Source organism: Manis javanica, chromosome 10 (assembly GCF_040802235.1).
Source record: "Manis javanica isolate MJ-LG chromosome 10, MJ_LKY, whole genome shotgun sequence".
NCBI classification, from domain to species: domain Eukaryota; kingdom Metazoa; phylum Chordata; class Mammalia; order Pholidota; family Manidae; genus Manis; species Manis javanica.
Genome location: NC_133165.1, coordinates 28,618,584 through 28,639,227, shown reverse-complemented (window position 1 = coordinate 28,639,227; position 20,644 = coordinate 28,618,584). Strand labels below are relative to the sequence as shown.

At 48.4% G+C, this 20,644-nt stretch overlaps 1 protein-coding gene across 14 annotated transcripts in view; it reads left to right on the top strand.

The window, feature by feature from the left end:
* Nucleotides 1-20,644, top strand: part of LOC108392108 (monocyte to macrophage differentiation factor 2) — a 114,534-nt gene that overhangs the window by 15,418 nt on the left and 78,472 nt on the right. For 9 of the 14 annotated variants that reach the window (XR_012122099.1, XM_073214968.1, XM_073214967.1 and 6 more), the window contains exons 2-4: nt 14,678-14,759; nt 16,153-16,313; nt 18,297-18,371. The exons of 2 other annotated variants lie outside the window; for them this stretch is intronic. Coding sequence is in view for 10 of the 12 variants with exons in the window: in XM_073214968.1 (XP_073071069.1) it covers nt 14,678-14,759; nt 16,153-16,313; nt 18,297-18,371 (318 nt within the window). In the remaining 2 variants the exon portion in view is untranslated. Of the gene's footprint in view, nt 1-12,249; nt 12,350-14,677; nt 14,760-16,152; nt 16,314-18,296; nt 18,372-20,644 lie in introns of those variants that run through there. 3 more of the 14 variants (XM_037008056.2, XM_037008063.2, XM_037008083.2) reach the window with 3 other exon arrangements.

Here is a 20,644-nt window from a genome sequence, read left to right as displayed (position 1 = left end):
TGTGGCTTCCTGTCAGAGGCAGTTTTTCCTAGTTGGACAGAGGCTCTGCGTGTGGCAGACACTATGCTGGTTCTTCTCGGCAACTTAGCGGAGAGGACACGTCCTCGGTGCCTGTCAGCCAATGTTAACCCTGCTCGCTTGGTCACGCTGGCATCCACCAGGCTCTCTGCAGTGTTACTGCTTGTCTTGGTAGTTAGTAGTATCAGGGAGTGGAGTATTTGAGGTTATGTAAATATTCTCGTCCTCTTGTTAGGCAAACTTGTTCATGATAATGAGAGACTAGCATAATGAACTGCTGACGCTTGTGGCCTCCCTGTAGTGAATACTAACATTGTGGCAAATTTGCTTATCTCTGCTTTTTCTCTGTCTGGTCTTTGAGAACAAATCCCAGATGACGTTACATCAGTCCCTATTTCTAACTGGTGAGGATGGTCTCTTCCTTAGCCACTGGACCCCATCATGCCTGAGAGCATCACCAGTAACTCCCTTCAGATGTAGCCAGTGTGGCTGAGGAACAGGATGGTGGGCTTTACTGAGTCCTAGCAAATTCGCATTTATTCTTTCCCGTGGGGCTCGTGGCAGAGGCTTGATCAGATTCAGGGTCCGACGGTCATGGCTAGAAAGGCAAGAAGCTCCGCACCGCATCTTTCAGGGAGGCATGAGACATCTGTCCATCCCATTTCCCACAAGGCTGAGATGATCTGGGGCCTCCGAGGAAATCGCCCGTCTCTCGCCCTCCTTTGAATGTCCCGTTGTTCAGCAACCTGCCATCAATCTCTGCATCGTTGGTGATTGTTGTTGGAGTCAGTGGCTTCATCGGGCCAGTTTGGGATGTTCAGCATCCTCCCCTAACGAAGACCCTCAGCCCTGGTCGTCCCTGCCCTCAGTGTCCAGAGTGGCTGGGTGGTCATTATCATCCAGGAGAAAGGCCTTGGGGGAAGGAAAGGCCCAATGCTGTTTGTAAGTAGATATGTTTTAGGGCCTGTAGGTGGTGTTTCGGCCTCTGTGAACCCCTGGATGTGCCCAGTGTGTGTGCGTGTGTACACGTGTGCATTTTGCCATGGAAGGTGTGTCTCTGGGGGAATCTGATTCTTTGCAGCAGGCAGGCACCCCGTTCAGGAATGGAGGCCTGGATCCTGGTCATAGGGGATGGGGTTGGGCTGAAAACCAGTTTCACCAAGTCAGAGAGCCCTCTGCTTTGGAGTTTCTGCAGCTCCCCCCTGCCCCGGGATGGTACCCTGGATCCTTGGCCACTGGCAGGGCCAGGCTATGCCAGGGTGTGTGGCACTGTGTTGGCAGGTGTGGCTGCTCAGGGCCTCTGCCATGTTCCACAGGCCCTGGAGCGGCTCCTCACCTGTGGAATTAGAGCTGCCTTTGCTTCCCCCAGGTGAGCCCCAGCTAATGGTGCCCCGGCAGTGGGGAGAAACTTGCTGGTTTTCTCCATGAAGTTCGTCCCAGTAGATCCCAGTCTGGGACATACACCTTAGAGGCCTTAGGATTTGTGGTCAGAGTTCTGGGTAAGGAGGAGGGCATTATTTTTCTATGAGTGCACCGGGAATGTTCTGGATTGAAACCATATCGTGACATTGGGGAGGGGGATGTGCAGAGACGAAGATGTGGCCGGAGGGTGGCACACTGGGTTTAGGATGGGGGCAGTTCAGGGGTGGCCTGTCTCTTCAAGAGGCCATTGGAGGAGGACAGATGCCCCTGCCCAGGGTGGCCTTAGCTGTGGGGGCTGCAGGCCCACACTGTGTTGGCAGGGCCCAAGGAGATGCCCCTGAGGAGCCCCTGTTGCTTGGCATCCCAGAGTCAGGGTCTGGCTTCACCCTTTCTGAGGGGTTTCCGCATCTGAAAAATGGCCTTGATAGCCCAGCACTGCAAGCCTTGGAGTTTGGAGAGCAGCCTGGAAGTGAGTGCAGCTTCATTTTAGTGGGAGGAATCCGAGAACAGACTGTCATTATCCCAGAGGGAAGGTGATTCCCCAGGGGGCCTCGGGGAGGGTGTAGGGCTGGGTCCGGCCCCAGGTCTGTTGGGCCAGGGCTGCCAGGCGCACAGCTTCAGGGAGTGCAGTTCACATGGAGTGCCAGGTGCAGTAGCCGGGGCCGGACTTCCCTCCTGCAGACGGTGCTGGGATCCTTAGGTCCAGCACCCCATCTGGTCTCGGTCCTTCCCTTGTGTCCCCTTTCTGCTTCCCGCTCTGTCCCCGCTGGGGTTTTTGAGCCCATGGCTCGGTGAGGTGGCACCAGCCCAAACACTGTTTCCCCTGCTGTTTCCCAAAGAGGGAGGCAAGGTACTCTCTGCTCCGCAGGAGGAACCTGAATTCATCAATGGACACAAAGAAGCAGCCCACAGCCAAGCTGGACAGGGAGAGGGTGCTGAGGGCCTGAGGCTACCTCGGCCCTGGGCTGGCCTTGCCTCCGTGGGACAGACTGACAGACAGACCCCCTTTGTCTGGAAGCCTGGACAATTGTCTTTAGTCCTCTGTCCTGGGGACCCAGGGCTGCCGCCTCTAGGCACAGTCCCAGCCCGGGAGGGGCAGCTGCAGGTTCTTCTGGGTTAGGCTCAACTGCAAGAGAGGCGGCCTGCTTCTCTCTGGGGGCTGCAGGCCTGGGCCCAGGCCATAGGAGAGGGAACAACTGCAGAAGCTCTGAGGCTGGGCCTGACTCCTCCAGGTGAAGTGGGGGAGCAGGAGGGGAGAGCGAGCAGCTGGATGTGCTCAGCTCAGGCTCTGGGGTGGGAGGCCCAGGAGGTGGGACAGGGGCAGGTGGCCAGCCAGCCTTGGCCTTGTTTTTTTTTTTTTAGATAATTATTTTTATTGAAGAATAGTTGACACACAGTATTACATTAGTTTCAGGTGTACAACAGTGATTCAACATTTATATACATGATAATTCTAGGTACCAGCTATCACCATACCAAGTTGTTACAATATTTTGACTATATTCCTTATGCTATACATTACATCCCAGTTACTTATTTATTTTACAATTGGAAGTGTGTATATATATATATCTTTTTTTTGTGAGGGCATCTCTCATATTTATTGATCAAATGGTTGTTAACAACAATAAAATTCTGTATAGGGGAGTCAATGCTCAATGCACAATCATCAATCCACCCCAAGCCTAATTTTCATCAGTTTCCATTCTTCTGAAGCATAATGCACAAGTTCTTAGATGGAGAACAAATTCTTACATAGTGAGTAAATTACATGGTGAACAGTGCAAGGGCAGTCAGCACAGAAGCTTTTGGTTTTGCTCATGCATCATGAACTATAAACAGTCAGTTCAAATATGAATACTCATTTGATTTTTATACTTGATTTATATGTGGATACCACATTTCTCTATTATTATTATTTTTAATAAAATGCTGAAGTGGTAGGTAGATACAAGCTAAAGGTAGAAAACATAGTTTGGTGCTGTAAGAGAGAAAATGTAGATGATCAGGTGTGTGCCTGAGACTATGTGTTAATCCAAGCTAGACAAGGGCAACAAAACATCCACGGATGCAGAAGATTTCTCTCAAAATGGGGTGGGGAGGTTCTAAGCCTCACCTCTGTTGATCCCCATTTTCTCACCTGATGGCCCCCCTGCGACTGTGCCTGTCTTAGGTTGTTCCTCCCTTGAGGAATCTTACCCGTCTCTGGCTAACCAGTCCCCTTCCGGGGCCATACAGGGAAATGTAAAGTTGGTAAGTGAGAGAGAAGCCTTATTGTTTGAAAAGGTTAGCTTTTTACTTCTTTGTATATTTATGCCCTGTGGCTTCTATGCCCAGCATTTGTCTTGAGGTGTCTTTACCACTTGGAAGAATTATGATACTCGGTAAATTCGATATGAGGCACGAATTCTATTTAAGGGTTGTAATTAGGAAGGAAGAAGAAAAGCTATAGAAGTAGCAGGCGGATGAAAACATGGGAAGATTGATTATTTCTTTGACATATCTTCTTGTAGAGTAACTTCAGCATGTATAGGTTTTAAACTACTAATTAAATTGCGCACATACATTAACATAATAGGAGTACAGTTACGTAACCAAAGCATACCTGTAATTACCAGCCATCTCCAGCGAAACCAAGAAAACCAGTTAGGCACCTTAGGCATATGTGAAAACTTATCTATGATATGGTGGATATTGTCCAACTGAACTTGAACAGTCTGAGAGAAATCAGACAAATTAAAACAACCCATTCCTGGGGACTGTTCACATCCCATATGTTCTTTTAACAGTAAATAGTCTGTAGTTGTAAGATTTTGGAGCGCTACAATTTGCACTTCTCCTAATTCTTGGTTGAGTTCCAACAGTACAGATCCAGTCAAATTTGTTGTTTTACTGTATGCACAGGCCAGCTTAGATATCTCCTTCTTCATTCCCATGGCAAGTCCAGGAACTGGTGGGATGGGTGCATCTATACCTGTAGCAGTGCATGGATCTTTGTTGGGGTTAGTGTTGGAAGTTCTTCATATCGTATCTTAGTTCATTTTCGGGGTAGCCAAATTAGGCTTTGATCCTCTGTATAAACACAAACAGACCCTTTGCCTACACTTTTATATGCCCTTTATATCATTGTGTAGAACTCATTGGAGGTCACCACACAGGAACTGCTTTTTTTTTAATCATTAATCTACACTTACATGACGAATATTTTGTTTACTAGGCTCTCTCCTATACCAGGTCCCCCGTATATACCCCTTTACAGTCACTGTCCATCAGCGTAGCAAAATGTTATAGAATCACTACTTGTCTACTCTGTGTTGTACAGTCCTCCCATTTCTCCCACTTCCCCATGCATGCTAATCTTAATACCCCCCTTTTTCTCCCCCCCCTTATCCCTCCCTACCCACCCATCCTCCCCAGTCCCTTTCCCTTTGGCACCTGTTAGTCCATTCTTGAGTTCTGTGATTCTGCTGCTGTTTTGTTCCTTCAGTTTTTCCTTTGTTCTTATACTCCACAGATGAGTGAAATCATTTGGTATTTCTCTTTCTCCGCTTGGCTTGTTTCACTGAGCATAATACCCTCCAGCTCCATCCATGTTGCTGCAAATGGTGGGATTTGCCCTTTTCTTATGGCTGAGTAGTATTCCATTGTGTATATGTACCGTATCTTCTTTATCCATTCATCTATCGATGGACATTTAGGTTGCTTCCAATTCTTGGCTATTGTGAATAGTGCTGCAATAAACATAGGGGTGCATTGGTCTTTCTCATACTTGATTGCTGCATTCTTAGGGTAAATTCCTAGGAGTGCAATTCCTGGGTCAAATGGTATGTCTGTTTTGAGCATTTTGATGTACCTCCATACTGCTTTCTACAATGGTTGAACTAATTTACATTCCCACCAGCAGTGTAGGAGGGTTCCCCTTTCTCCACAGCCTCACCAACATTTGTTGTTGTTTGTCTTTTGAATGGCAGCCATCCTTACTGGTATGAGGTGATACCTCATTGTAGTTTTAATTTGCATTTCTCTGATAATTAGCAATATGGAGCATCTTTTCATGTGTCTGTTGGCCATCTGTATTTCTTTTTTGGAGAACCATCTGTTCAGTTCCTCTGCCCATTTTTTAATTGGGTAATTTGTTTTTTGTTTGTTGAGGTGTGTGAGCTCTTTATATATTCTGGACGTCAAGCCTTTATCGGATGTGTCATATTCTCCCATACTGTAGGGTTCCTTTTTGTTGTATGGATGGTGTCTTTTGCTGTACAGAAGCTTTTCAGCTTAATATAGTCCCACTTGTTCATTTTTGCTGTTGTTTTCCTTGCCCGGGGAGATATGTTCAAGAAGAGGTCACTCATGATTATGTCTAAGAGGTTTTTGCCTATGTTTTTTTCCAAGAGTTTAATGGTTTCATGACTTACATTCAGGTCTTTGATCCATTTTGAGTTTACTTTTGTATATGGTGTTAGACAATGGTCCAGTTTCATTCTCCTACATGTAGCTGTCCAGTTTTGCTAGCACCATCTGTTGAAGAGACTGTCATTTCGCCATTGTATGTCCATGGCTCCTTTATCAAATATTAATTGAACATATATGTCTGGGTTAATGTCTGGATTCTCTAGTCTGTTCCATTGGTCTGTGGCTCTGTTCTTGTGCCAGTACCAAATTGTCTTGATTACTATGGCTTTATAATAGAGCTTGAAGTTGGGGAGTGAGATCCCCTCTACTTTATTCTTCTTTCTCAGGATTGCTTTAGCTATTCGGGGTCTTTGGTGTTTCCATATGAATTTTTGAATTATTTGTTCCAGTTCATTGAAGAATGTTGCTGGTAGTTTCATAGGGATTGCATCAAATCTGTATATTGCTTTGGGCAGGATGGCCATTTTGATGATATTAATTCTTCCTAGCCAGGAGCATGGGATGAGTTTCCATTTGTTAGTGTCCCCTTTAATTTCTCTTAAGAGTGACTTGTAGTTTTCAGAGTATAAGTCTTTCACTTCTTTGGTTAGGTTTATTCCTAGGTATTTTATTTTTTTGATGCAATTGTGAATGGAGTTGTTTTCCTGATTTCTCTTTCTGTTGGTTCATTGTTAGTGTATAGGAAAGCCACAGATTTCTGTGTGTTGATTTTGTATCCTGCAACTTTGCTGTATTCCGATATCAGTTCTAGTAGTTTTGGAGTGGAGTCTTTAGGGTTTTTTATGTACAGTATCATGTCATCTGCAAATAGTAACAGTTTAACTTCTTCTTTACCAATCTGGATTCCTTGTATTTTTTTGTTTTGTCTGATTGCCGTGGCTAGGACCTCCAGTACTATGTTAAATAACAGTGGGGAGAGTGGGCATCCCTGTCTAGTTCCCGATCTCAGAGGAAAAGCTTTCAGTTTCTCGCTGTTCAATATAATGTTGGCTGTGGGTTTTTCATAGATGGCCTTTATTATGTTGAGGTACTTGCCCTCTATTCCCATTTTGCTGAGAGTTTTTATCATGAATGGATGTTGAACTTTGTCAAATGCTTTTTCAGCATCTATGGAGATGATCATGTGGTTTTTGTCTTTCTTTTTGTTGATGTGGTGGATGATGTTGATGGACTTTCGAATGTTGTGCCATCCTTGCATCCCTGGGATGAATCCCACTTGGTCATGGTGTACGATCCTTTTGATGTATTTTTGAATTGTTTGCTAATATTTTGTTGAGTATTTTTGCATCTACGTTCATCAGGGATATTGGTCTGTAGTTTTCTTTTTTGGTGGGGTCTTTGCCTGGTTTTGGTATTAGGGTGATGTTAGCTTAATAGAATGAGTTTGAGAGTATCCCCTCCTCTTCTATTTTTTGGAAAACTTTAAGGAGATGGGTATTATGTCTTCCCTGTATGTCTGATAAAATTCTGAGGTAAATCCATCTGGCCCAGGGGTTTTGTTCTTTGGTAGTTTTTTGATTACCGCTTTAATTTCATTGCTGGTAATTGGTCTGTTTAGATTTTCTGTTTCTTTTGGGTCAGTCTTGGAAGGTTGTATTTTTCTAGGAAGTTGTCCATTTCTCCTAGGTTTCCCAGCTTGTCAGCATATAGGTTTTCATAGTATTCTCTAATAATTCTTTGTATTTCTGTGGGGTCCGTCGTGATTTTTCCTTTCTCGTTTCTGATACTGTTGATTTGTGTTGACTCTCTTTTCCTCTTAATAAGTCTGGCTAGAGGCTTATCTATTTTGTTTATTTTCTCGAAGAACCAGCTCTTGGTTTCATTGATTTTTGCTATTGTTTTATTCTTCTCAATTTTGTTTATTTCTTCTCTGATCTTTTTTATGTCCCTCCTTCTGCTGACCTTAGGCCTCATTTGTTCTTCTTTTTCCAATTTCAATAATTATGACATTAGACCATTCATTTGGGATTGTTCTTCCTTTTTTAAATATGCTTGGATTGCTATATACTTTCCTCTTAAGACTGCTTTTGCTGTGTCCCACAGAAGTTGGGGCTTAGTGTTGTTGTCGTCGTTTGTTTCCATATATTGCTGGATCTCCATTTTGATTTGGTCATTGATCCATTGATTATTTAGGAGCATGTTGTTAAGCCTCCATGTGTTTGTGAGCCTTTTTGCTTTCTTTGTACAGTTTATTTCTAGTTTTATGCCTTTGTGGTCTGAAAAGTTGGTTGGTAGGATTTCAGTCTTTTGGAATTTACTGAGGCTCTTTTTGTGGCCTAGTATGTGGTCTATTCTGGAGAATGTTCCATGTGCACTTGAGAAGAATGTGTATCCTGTTGCTTTTGGATGTAGAGCAGCCTTGGCCTTGTTATCTCGAGTCTGAATGACTTAATAAATGCCCCAAGACGACTGATTATTCAGTTATTTGCCAGCCACTACCTGTTGCATGCCTGACTCTGCCATGGTGCTAGGAAGGTGAAGAAGATTCAGGGCCAGTCCCCTCATTTCAGTCGAGGGGCCGGAAGACCCAGAAACACCCAAATCCATGTCTTGTGCCATGGTAAGTGTCGCATAGGCAGTCATGGAGTCGAAAGGAAGACAGTACTTTCCCTGCCTAGGAGTGCTCCAGGAGAAGAGAGGGAAGGACATTCCAAGCGAGCAACAACCTGCGTAGCACCCTGGAGGAGGCAGAGGCAGGTTGTGACCCAGTCTGGATGGTGGTGTGAGGGTAGGGATCAAGGAAGGCTTTTCAGAGGGGTCTTTTGACCTGGGCTTTGAAGGCCGAATAGGAGTTCTTCAGTTGGAGAAGAAGAAAAGGGATTTTTAAGCAAAGATACAGTGTGTGGAAGGCCCAGAGGCACGGTGACTATGGGCCATGAGAGTGCCTCCCTAGGGTGAGGAGGAATTGCAGGCTCTGAGTTGGGGACAGGAAACTGAGGAAGCTGATGCCCTGGGAATGCAGGGTCTTCTGGCTCATGCAGTTGCTACCTGCATTTTTGTTCTTGGCCTTGGCACTGGCTCATGTGCTTCTGGGTCCTCTGGGGCTCTTTCCTGGCCCATGAGACCTGGGAGTCTTGGTGTGGACTTTCCAAGGTGGGAGGGACTAACAAAGCCAGGGTTCAGGGGGCCTGGGGATGATCCCAGGACAACTTGCAACCAGAGCTGCTCTGACTACTGGCCAATGAAATGGTGATTTCAGTAGCTGGCAAACGGCTCTGTCCCTTCCCATCCTTTGCCACCAGGGCCACAACCAGTCCTCTTTCCTGGAAAGGATGCCCAGATACGTTATATAGTGTAAAAGACAGATGGCAGAACCCTTCCCATCAGAACCACAGGCAAGGCTGGAAAGGGAAAGCTTGCACAGTGGGAGGTATAGACTAGGAGTCAGAAGGTCTGGGTCCCAGTCATAGCTGCATCTCCCCCCTGGCTTGGAGCTTAGCTTCTCTGAATCCCTGTATAAAGTGGCCGTTATGATCTTGGCCATGCTCAGTTTATAACAAGATGCAGAGAGGAGGACATTGGAAGTATTTGGGTAACCCGTAAATTGGGGATGTCTGTACCCATGGCAGACATTGCTAATTCATCGCTGCATTCCCTTCCCTCCACCTCTGAGTCACTCTCAGAATCCTTGTCACTCTCCAACTCTAGACAGCCCCTACCAGCTGATCGGTTGGAGTTGACATATAAGTCGAAGCCAGTTTTCTGTCCCTGCTGAACCTGGTGTTCATGCTGTGGTCCTGGGGCCATGTCTCACCCCTGTCCTGTGGCACCTGGATGCCCAGAGGAGATCCTGCACCCATCCGGCAGTTGCTCGCCTCACCCCTGGGCAACGGCCAATAGCTCTTTGTCTCCATGGATTTGCTTATTCTGGATATTTCATGTAAATGGAACCATATAATTTGTGACCTTCTGTGTCTTCTTTCAATTAGCATTATGTGTTTGAGGCTTATACACATTGTAGGCAGGTATCAAAATATCATTCCTTTTTTTTTTAAACATCATTCCTTTTTATGGCCCAATAATATACTACTGTGTGGATGGACCACATTTTATCCATCCATCCATCAATATGTGGCCAAGATTGAAAAACACTGGCCTAACCCTCTGTAGCCTCATCTTCAAAGGGGAATAATACCATTTACTTTGCAAGGATGTTGTGGGCTTTAAATGGGACACTCTATGATGGGTCAAACACCAGAAAGAAAACAGTGTCTAGGCTCTTTGGGGGCTCCCCAGGGAGGGGTGAAAAAAATTCTTTGAGCACCGCTGTGTGTCAGGCACCCCCTTATCTTAAGGTACCTGCAGGCTAGGTAGTATTAGCTCCTTGACATACAAGGAAGCTGCAGCTCAGAGACAGTAACTAATATTCTCTAGGACACACAGCACCTTAGTGACCATGCAAAGATTTTCCACTCAGCTGTGTCTAGCTCCAAAGGCCCCTGCTCCCTCCAGTTTAGGAAGGAATTCAAACTTCTGTCCTTGTTCCCTTGCCAGCATGTGGGTCTGGATCTCCGCTCAGGCTGGGAGCCCTCCACAGGGAGTTGCCCTCCCCACCCCATCAAATGCTGTGGCCCTGGGGGCCATCTAAGCAGCATGGGCTGGCTGCAAAATGGGGATTCTGTTCTCCAGAGAGGAGACGGGCAGGCTCAGTTTCCTCTTTTGGTTTAACCAGTGACTACCTGCTTCCTAGAAATATCAATTCTTTTAAGGGAAATTTCCCATAATGTTGAAAGCTGCCTGTCTGACTGCCAGCTCTGTTCTGGAACGTTTTAAAGTTTACCTGTGCATGTCATCTGTTGAAAATGATTCCCTTGTCCTTCTCCTGGGGAATGGGGTAAACAAGCCATTATAGCCCATATAATGGAATGGTGCCCAGCAATAAAAAGGAAGGAACCACTGGTACACATAGCAACATGGCTGAATCTTACATGCACTGGGCCGAGTGAGAATGGCCACACTCAAAGGGCCATACAGAGAAAAAGAGGATGGAAGGGTTATTTGGATAATTGCCAAGAACGGTAATGTTCGATTTAGGAACGTCCATCTTCTTGTATAAAATAGGTTTGTCTCAGGTGTGTTTTAAATGGAAAATAAGTAAATACCTGTTTAGGCGTCAAAGCACATTCTCCTCCCCTAAGAATGTACTTTGAATTTGTACAATAAATTCTCATTAGACATTAAAAAACGGCTGTAAGACTACCATCTGCCTCCATTTACAGAACATCCTGGGAAAGGCAGAGCTATAGGGACAGAGCCTGGCAGTGGGTGTGGGACTGGGGAGAGGTTTTGGGTACCATGGGGCATGTGGGCACTTTGAGGGGATGATAAATCTGTTATTTATCTTGATTCTGGTGATAGACGACTTTCCACATTTTCCAAAATTCATAAGAAACTGTGCAGTGGGAAAAAAGAAAAAAGAAAAAAACTATACCATATGTAAATCAAAAGGGCAAATGAGAAATTAATTAAACAATAAGTTCATTGTCCTCTTAAAATGCTTGCCTAGAGGTTTAGGAAGAAAGATATTAGGCTACAAGGAGTTAAAGAAAAAGTCACTGGTTTGGGGGGTGGGTGGGAACTCCATTTCTTGGGCGTGTGCCCAGCCCCTGGGGCCCTGTCTCCCGGCCTCTTTCTCTGCCCGGCATTCAGTGGCTGCAGCTCCAGTGAGGGACAAGGGAAGTTCTGTGGCGCTCAAAAATAAATAAATAACTGTCCATCCAGGGTCACCACGGCAACGATGACACCACCCTTGACCTCGGGAAGCTGGTGCCCTGGGTGGCTCATTGATGTGTGTGCCAGGGGCAGAGGAGAGCTGGAAACAGGTGCCGGAGAGCTCCCTCCACCGGAGACTTGGTGTCACCGCTGGGAGAGAGGTTGGCCTCTGCCCCCCTAGCCCAGCTGGGGGAGTGTAAATGGCACATCCCCCCTGGGGGCCTTTACTCTGAATCCATCCCAGTTAACACTGGTGGACCTGTGTCAGTGTCTCTAGGGCTGAATGCCCGCACACCTGGTGGCTGACAACAGACATTTACTCTCTCCCAGCTCTGGAGGCCAGGCATCCAGAATCGAGGCACCAGCAGGGTACGTTCTCTCCTAAGGCACTGGGGGAGCATGTGTCCCGGGCCTCTCTCTGGGCATCTGGGGAAGCTGGCCATCCTCGGAGCTTCTTGGCCTGTGGACGCCTCATTCCTTCTCTGCCTCTGTGTTGCGTGGCCTCCTCCCTGTGCACCTCTGTGTCATCTCCCCATCTTATAGGACCCCAAGTCATGTCAGGGCAGGGCCCAGCCTCCTCCAGGGAGACCTCATCTTTACTAATTACACCTGCTCTGTTCTGTTTCTAGATAAGGCCATGTTCTGGACCCTGGGGGCTAGGACTTCCACACTGGGATTCGGGGGAGACAGTTCAATCTGTAACACCACTTTGTCGTAGCTACGTTGTATTTAACAAGCCAGTCTTGGCCACCGATGACTTCGTTCCGGGCCACCCACCAAGAAGGTGGGCTCATGATGGAATGGTTGTTTTGGGCTCCTGGGAAGGTTGTACTCCCGTGGGGCCCTCACCTCCAGGAGTAGGTCCTTCATCTCTGTGGCCGTAGCCCTGCTAATCTGCCCCACGTGGTGTTCAGACTGGGAGTTGGAGCACTGACGTCTGGTCGGCTCAGCTGAGAAGCCTGGCCCTAGGACTTGCTGTATAGTGGGGGTGGGGGTGGCGGTGGGCACAGGAGGGGGGTTAGTTTACACATCTGTCTCATGGGCTCAGCATGACCCTGGCTTTGTCGCGGGTAGAGTGACCACAGATGCCAGCAGAGAGCAGTGGGGATGGGGGCCACAAATTGGGAACCCCAGACTAGTCCATGTGCCGAGGGGCCAGCATAGGAAAGACAAATCCCAAGGGTGCCAGGGCAAGTGACAATGTCACGCCTGGTAGATACCCCCACCCTTCCAGTCTTCACTCCCACCCTGCACACATGCACTGCTTGCAAAACGCCGTGCACACTCCCTGTCTGTCCATGCTGGTCCCTGTGCCAGGAGTGCCCTGACCTCACCTGCCGTTCTTTCTCCAGGCCAAGTCCTCACTTATTTAACACTTGTGTGCAGGGTGCCCACCAGGTGCCAGGTGCTGTGCTGGGCACAGGGGATTGTGTGTTCCTGTGCCCTGGGAACCACAGACATGGCGCGGACCTTTCCCCTCTCAGGAGCCTTCTGCCTACCCTGTGTCCTTCCTCTGAACCCCCAGAACACCCACTGCCACCCAGCACATAGTCAGAACACAGTAAATGTTTCCTGTGAGAATGAGAAGCATCACCTTAAATTGGGATTTCTGCTTGGCCCTGACACCTTCAGGACTGCTGAACTCTGAGGGCGAGGCCAGGTCATCCTAACCCTCTGTCCCCACGTTGAGTGTAGAGCCAGCCTACAGAAGGTGTTTAATAAATGCTCTATAAGCTGTACTGGCATGGATCCAGCATATAGAAGGTGCTTATAATTCCTCAGTGAATTGTACTTGGCATCCATCCAGCATGCAGATAGTGCTCAGTAAATTCTCAGTGAACTGTACTAGCATGACACCAGCAAACAGAAGTTGCATAATAAATCTCTGACCTGTACTATATTGAGCCCTTTGTTCTGAACCATATATACTCCTTTCCCATTTTTGTGGGTCTTCACTAGAAGAACTGGGATCTTGGGGAAGAATTTTTGGTGTTTTAGTGGAGTTTAACTCCATCTGGTGAATGACAACGGTTGGCGAAGTCTAAGGCAAACTGTCTACTTCCCTGATTCTGAGCCCGTGTGGGCTGAGCAGGTGACTCCTGCCGGGCTGGCCCTGCTTTCTGACCCAAGAGCCAATTGCATGCAGATCTCAATCCCCAGTTCTTAGATTCTTGTGCCCCTGGCCAGCCAGGCTTACCTTCCCAGCCCAACATGCACACCCCTGCACAGAGTCGCACCAGCCCAGCCTGGGGCCAAGTGCTGGGCGCTGGGCCATGTCCCCTCCTGGCCTCTGCACTGTTGAATCCCCTCCATGAAAGCGTGGTGGTGGTGCCCTCCGCTTGTGGAACTCCAGTACCAATCAAACGAGGGAGGGAGGGGAGGGGACGAGTCCTGGAAGATTCCCAAAAGACACCAAATATCAGGAATGCTGAAGCCACCTGGCAATTCCACATGTGGCCCTGTGTCCAGCAGAAATGAATGCAGATGCTTCCAAAAGGTGTACACGTGAATGCTTATAAGAGTCTTAGCCCTGACTGGCACGTCTGCCTCCAGCCGACTGGATACAGGAATTGTGGAGCCTCCCCCAGTGGAATACTGTCCTACAAGGAAGATAGCCGATGGCTGCATCGACACCATGAATGAATCTCACAGTCACCTGGGGCCAAAGAAACCCGAAGGAGGGACTGTGATCCCATCCATAGGAAGTTCAGGACAGCCTGAACTGCAATGAATTGGGGGGAGATACCCTCTGGGAGGGGGCATAAGGGAGCTCTCTGGGGTCTGGGAAGTGAGCTCTGCTCCTCCCTGGTGGGGCCGTGTGGGCGCCTTCACTGAGCTGTGCCCTTGGGGAGCTGTGCTGTGTGGCATTGCACGTAACGGGAAAATGCTGCACCCCAACATTTAGCAAAGGTTTCTAACAAAAACCTTATTGTGGATTAGGCAGAAAATATTGGGTAGTTAAAAAAAAAGTGTGATGAAAGTGAGAGGGGGAGGAAGAGGGACCCTCTCTTCCTGCCCGTAGGGGCTGAGGTCTTCGGGCCTCATGGGAATCTGACTGCAGCCGCTCCCAGTTTCCTGGCCGAGCTTCCAGGAGTTGTGCCTCTCATTCCAGGTTCATGAACCGCCAGGTCCCTGCCCACAAGAGGTACCAGCCCACGAAGTATGAACATGTGGCCAACTGTGCCACGCATGCTGTGAGTCAGCTCTGGGGGGCTGAGAGGGACACTTCCGGGGTGGGGGAGGAAGGCAGCCTCTTTGTCCTCGGAGAGGTTCACCGCCCCTTCCCATGGCACTGCCCCAGGTGGCTGGGAGAGTGAGTGGGATCTCAAGGGAAGGCCATTGGGTGGGTTGGATGGCAGTGCTGGGCATGCCTCTCTTTTGCTCTAAGAATCTTTAGTGGCTCCCTGGTACCTGCTACAGCATCTGGATGCCATAACAAGCTCCCAGCCGGGTTTTAGCTCGTATGTCTGCTCCCCTCCCACTGCCCTGCTCTTCCCCAAGGAGCCAGCATCTGAACACACTGCTCCCTAAATAGAAGGCACAACTCTGTGCCTTTGCACAGGCTCTTCCCACTGCCAGGAATGCTTGCCTTCCCCACCACAGCCTCGCCTAAGGAATCCTTCTCTGGGCAGTGAACCCCTCTGAGAATCTAATGAAAGGTCTAGTCCTACATTGTCGAGTTCAGCAGCCACTGACTCCATGTCCCTGTTGAGCCTTAGAAACACAGCTTGTCTGATATGCTGTGAGTATAAAATACACTCCAACTTTTGAAGACTTAGCATGAAAGAATGTAAGATATTTCCTAACAATTTCCATTACTTACATGTTGAAATGATATTTTGGATATATTGGGCTAAACAAAATATATCATTAAAATTAGTCTCACCCACTTATTTTTCCTTTTTAAAATGTGACTACAAGAAAAATCTAAAATTCCCTGTCTACTGGCTGGTGTTGGCATAGATCCTTTCTGCAGAAAAAGTGCTCCCAGCACACAGAATTGGGCAAGGACTTCCTGCCCTGGTGCTTTGGAGCATCCTGACACTTCTCAGAGGGGACAACGGGCAAACGAATTTGGCTGAGGGAGGAGTTTTCCAGGTGGATGTGATGGGTAGGAACAGTCTGCTGGTAGAAGCTACATGACATGTGTGGCCACAGAGAGGCAAGAAGCAGGGTGGTGTGTGTGGGCACCTTGAGGCTGGGGGTACCAGTGATGTGGCGTGGGGCCAGCAACTGGTGATGTCTCTTAAAGGCAGGGGTCTTGGCTTCCTGTCTTACCACTATGTTCTCTAGAGCTGTACTGTCCAGGATGGCGGTCACTGGCCTCGTGTGGCTGTTGAAATTGAAATCAATTAAAATGAAATAAAATGAAAAATTCAGTTCCCCAGTGGCAGCCAGTCACGTTTCAAGTGCTCAGTAGCCACATGTGCTTAGAGGCTCTCCCATTTGACAGTGAGGGTCTAGGACATTTCTATCGCCTGGGAAGTTGTGCTGGCCAAGTGGGTCTGGAGGATAGGGCGGGCAGGGTGCTTGGGGAAGCTTAGGAGCCCACGCTAAAGGCTGTCCCTATCCCACGTCCGCTTCCAGCTCTGGATCATTCCCAGCATCCTTGGCAGCTCCAACCTCTATTTCCTGTCAGACGACGACTGGGAGGCCATTTCCGCCTGGATCTACGGCCTGGGGCTGTGTGGGCTCTTCGTGGTGTCCACTGTGTTCCACACGATCTCCTGGAAGAAGAGCCACCTCAGGTACCTCTGCTCAGCCACGGGAGGGGGCGCCTGCTGGTGGGACAGCCAGGGGCCAGGTCCACTGAGGACCGTGCAGTGAGGCCGAGCCTGGGACGTGCCAGGTGAGCCAGGAGGGCCCAGGGCATGACCCTCGTACCATCTTTGCCTCGGACTGGCCAGGGCCGCATCCTCCAGGGGTAGTGCACGTTACCCATGTGAGCCTCTTCTCTGAGAGGCCCCTAGAGCAAGTCCCCAGCTCTCAGGGTGGCCACAAGGGGCCCTCGTAACTACCAGGATCGTTGCCTCCGGGCACCCCCTGGTTTCCAGGCACTCTTCAGATGTCACGCCCTGATCTTTTCAATAATTCTGCAGTGTAGGCATTAGAATCCTGAATTAAAAATTTTTCAGTTTGTTTTGTTTTTAAGTTTTTAAGAAATTGTGGTCAGTACACTCAATGTGAAATTGACTGTCTTGACCATTTCTGTGCCCAGTTCAGGGCATCAACCACATGCACAACCACAGCTCTGCCATCTGTCTCCAGAATGTGCTCATCTTCCCACACTGAAACTTGGTCTCCATTAAATACCAGCTCCCCGCGCCCCTCCCCCAGCCCAACGCCCACCATCTATTTTGTCTCTCTGGATTTGATGACTCCAGGGACCTTACAGAAGTGGAGTCATAAGGATTTGCCCTTTTGTGACTGACTTATGTCACAGAGCAAAATGTCCTCAACCCAAGTTGTAGCAGGTTTCAGAACTTCCTTCTTAAGAAGTTAAAAAGAGTACAGTTGCGCCGTACATGAACACAATTCTGTTGACCTGGTCCTCTGTTCGTGGGTGCCCGGGTTGCTTGCACCTCTTGTGACCGGCCTTCCCTGAGCATGGCATCCCAGGGCTCATGCACACAGCAGCACACACACCCCCTGTTCTGTGGACGAGGACACTGGAGCTTAAAGCTGATAGGCCTTGCTCCAGGTTCCGCAGCTGGTTGCGTCCAAGCCAGAGCTGGTGCCAAGAGCCCAGGGCTCGCTCCAGAAGCCAGGGGATGCCAGGGCCCATTGCGGCAGCTGCAATGGCCACGCATCCTCAGGTTCAGTGTCCCCCTGGCCCAGAAGCCCCATGATGTTCGGGGTGTTCAGTCCTTCCCACGTGGACTTGTCCACAGACACATGGTGGCTCGTGTCCTCTGAAGTCAGTCGTCCAAGAGGACAAGGGAGAGGCTGTGGCACCTTTTTATGATCTAGTCTTGGAATAACACACCGTCATTTCTGCCATCTCATATTGGTTACACGCATTTGCCTTCGTCCTCGTGGGAGGGGGCTATACCTGGGTGTGAATGTCAGAAGAAGGTGGGCTCCTTGGGCACCGTTTTGGAGGCTGGCTGCTACCCTGGTCAGACACACTGAGAGCTGTGGTTCATTCTGCAAGGTGAGGTCATAACAAATAGCACATGTCTGTGGAGTGCTTCTTGTCAAGCACTGTGCTAAGTACTGATGCGCTTAGTCCTTTCGGAGGCCCAAGGTGGGCTGGCGACAGCCTCCCTGTTTGACAGAGGAGGGAGCCCAGGTCTGGAGACAGTAGGGAACTGTTTCAGGGTCATAGGGTCCCTAACTGGGGCTGGGATTTGAGCCTAGGCCTTCTGGCTCTGGAGCCTGGACATGAACCAGCATGCCAGAAACCAGGGGTTTTTGGTGATGGTGGCACACATAGTTTTGTTGTTTTGCCCTTTTCTTTTAGCCACTGAATTTTTTCATCATTGGAAATGCTTTGGAAAGCCCAGTATATAAAACATAAGGACCGAGTCACCCTGGTTAGAGCACAGGAGTTGGTCAGATGTCTGCCTCACAGGGAGAGTGCTCCCAGTGGACCTGCGGGTGCCTCCATTCAGCCCTAGGGTATAGGGGGCCTGGTTGCAAACCACTGCTCTGGGCACACACAGATGGGGGCCCTGAAGTCCAGGGGGTTCCCGACCAGGCTCAGCCTGACCGCCACCCCTCTGCCCCAGGGTGGTGGAGCGCTGCCTGCACATGTTCGACCGCATTGTCATCTACTTCTTCATCGCGGCCTCCTACGCACCCTGGTGAGTGCCTGCAGCCCCAGACCGGCAGGCTTCCTCTCTTTGAATTTCTTTCTCTATTGGGCTGGGTAATGTTAATTTGGCACCGAAGAGCATAGGTAAAAGATGCCCTCCACCATTTTCCTTCCTAGAAGCAACTACTTATTACCAGTTTCTGGTATAAAGTTCCAGAGTTATTTTATGAGCAAAAGAGCAAGAGAGTGTGTGTGTGTGTGTGTGTGTGTGTGTGTGTGTGTGTGTGTGTGTGTGTGTAATTATTCAGTCATAAATTATGTTTAATAATTTGATTTGATTATAAATATTATTTAATAGTTTGTATTCAATAATTTATAGATTAAAATATATTTATAGATTGAATTTAGATACATAAACTAAACACATAAGTATATTTTTATAGAATATATAAAAAATGAAAAACAAAATATGTAGATGTAAATAAATATATATATACACACACAATGTGTAAATATATGTTTTTGTATATGTGTACATGTAAGTGTATATACACATTTGTGTAATATATGGACATACAGACATATATACTTATATTTTATATTTGTAAGTGTAAATTTATACTTTCCTCCTAGAAAAGGAAGGACATTGTGCACACCATCCTGCAGTTTGCTTGCACGCTGTGGATGATATAGCTGGGGATGTCTTTCTGTATTAGTACATTGCAAATTTTCCCATTCTTTTTTTTTTTTTTTAAGATAGTGTGATATTCTCTGGCCACCCCTATTTACGGGTACTTATTGCATTGGGACGCTCCATTCCTTTGCTATAATAAACAGTGCCGCAGAGAATGTCCTGTGTGTCATTTTGTACACATGCCTGGATGTTTTGCCTGCAATCGTAAGAAATTGCTTAGAGGCAACCTTTTCTGACTTACAGAAATAGTGGGTTCCTATGGTCAAGCCTGGTCTTTGTGGGATAAATTCGAGGGTTGGACGTCTGAGTGGCAGGAGTACCTCTTAGTAACTGGGCTGACTGTCGCCAAATCAACCTCCACAGATTGTACCAGCTTAAACTCCCCCAGCAAGTGACTCAGGGTTTTTGAACCTGATTTGGTAACAAATCCAGAAAGTTCTGGAATAAAGAAACACTTGGCTTCAGGCCTCACGCACAAAGTCTGGGAAACCATCTAGCCCTTGTTAGGGAAGAAGGACCATTTTGCCCACAGTTGGTGACCATGTACTGCATGGCCAGGTGGTGCTGGGGCTGTGACGCTGAGGGTCTGGTCAGTGGAGGGGACTCTATGACAGGCCAGTGAAGCCATGGTGAGACAGCCTTGTGTACATGCAGCTGTTGGAGCTCAGAGGAGGCAGTGGCCTGGCGTGGGGGCATCAGGAGGACTGCCTGGAGGAGGTATGCAGCTCTGAGGATCTGCATGTTGGCCTCTGAGGAGTGGGGAGCCACAGCAAGTATAGGTCCAGGTGAGGGGCAGCTTCTGGATAGGTGGGAGGCCACTGAAGCATGCCAAGAGCAGAGGGAGAGGAGCCAGCTGCCACAGGAGGGAGCTTATTCCACACAGCCGCTGGTCAGCCCCAGCTGCCCTCAGGCACCACCTGCAGTTGCCGGGAGCTGGGTAATGTCAGATTTCCTCTGGATGTGGCCTGGCCCAGTAACACACATTTCCAGGGCAGTGCTCTGGCCATCCTCCCCTTGCTGATTTAACGCCGGTTTTCTGGTCTTTATCCCTCGCTGTGACCGAGCACCAGCTCTGTGCCCATCCTGTACTGGTATCTGGGGACACGCGGGAACAACGGCACAGGCCCTTGTGGGGCTTGTGGTCTCACAGGCAACACGGACATGGGCTCTCAGTGTTGCCACGAGGAACTGAACCACAATGGTGGTAAGTGCCGTGCAGGCGGGGCCCAGGTGTGGACAGGTGTCCTGTTTTGGGGGCTATTTTGGAGGATGAATTGGCAGAACTTGAGGGTTGATTGGATGTGGGGGATGAGAGACAGAGCAGCTTGGTGGTGACCAGTTTCCTGGCTGGACACTGGGTGCATTGTGCAGAGGGGACATGGTGCTAGGTGGTGTGGAATTATTTGATGGGTACTTTACCTTGTATTCCTTTGGTTTTCATGCTGTTCCCTGCAGAGCCCTGGAGGTTCCCAGAGGACCATGAAGGGGGTGTCAGTATAAATGGCTCTGTGCTCCCCCATCCCTGCTTCAATCAAAAAAAAACTTATTTTTTGTTTTAATTTTTGCTCTTGATGGCTGGACTTTATATAAAATTCCTGCATGTAACCTTTACTTAAGGAAAGGGTGTA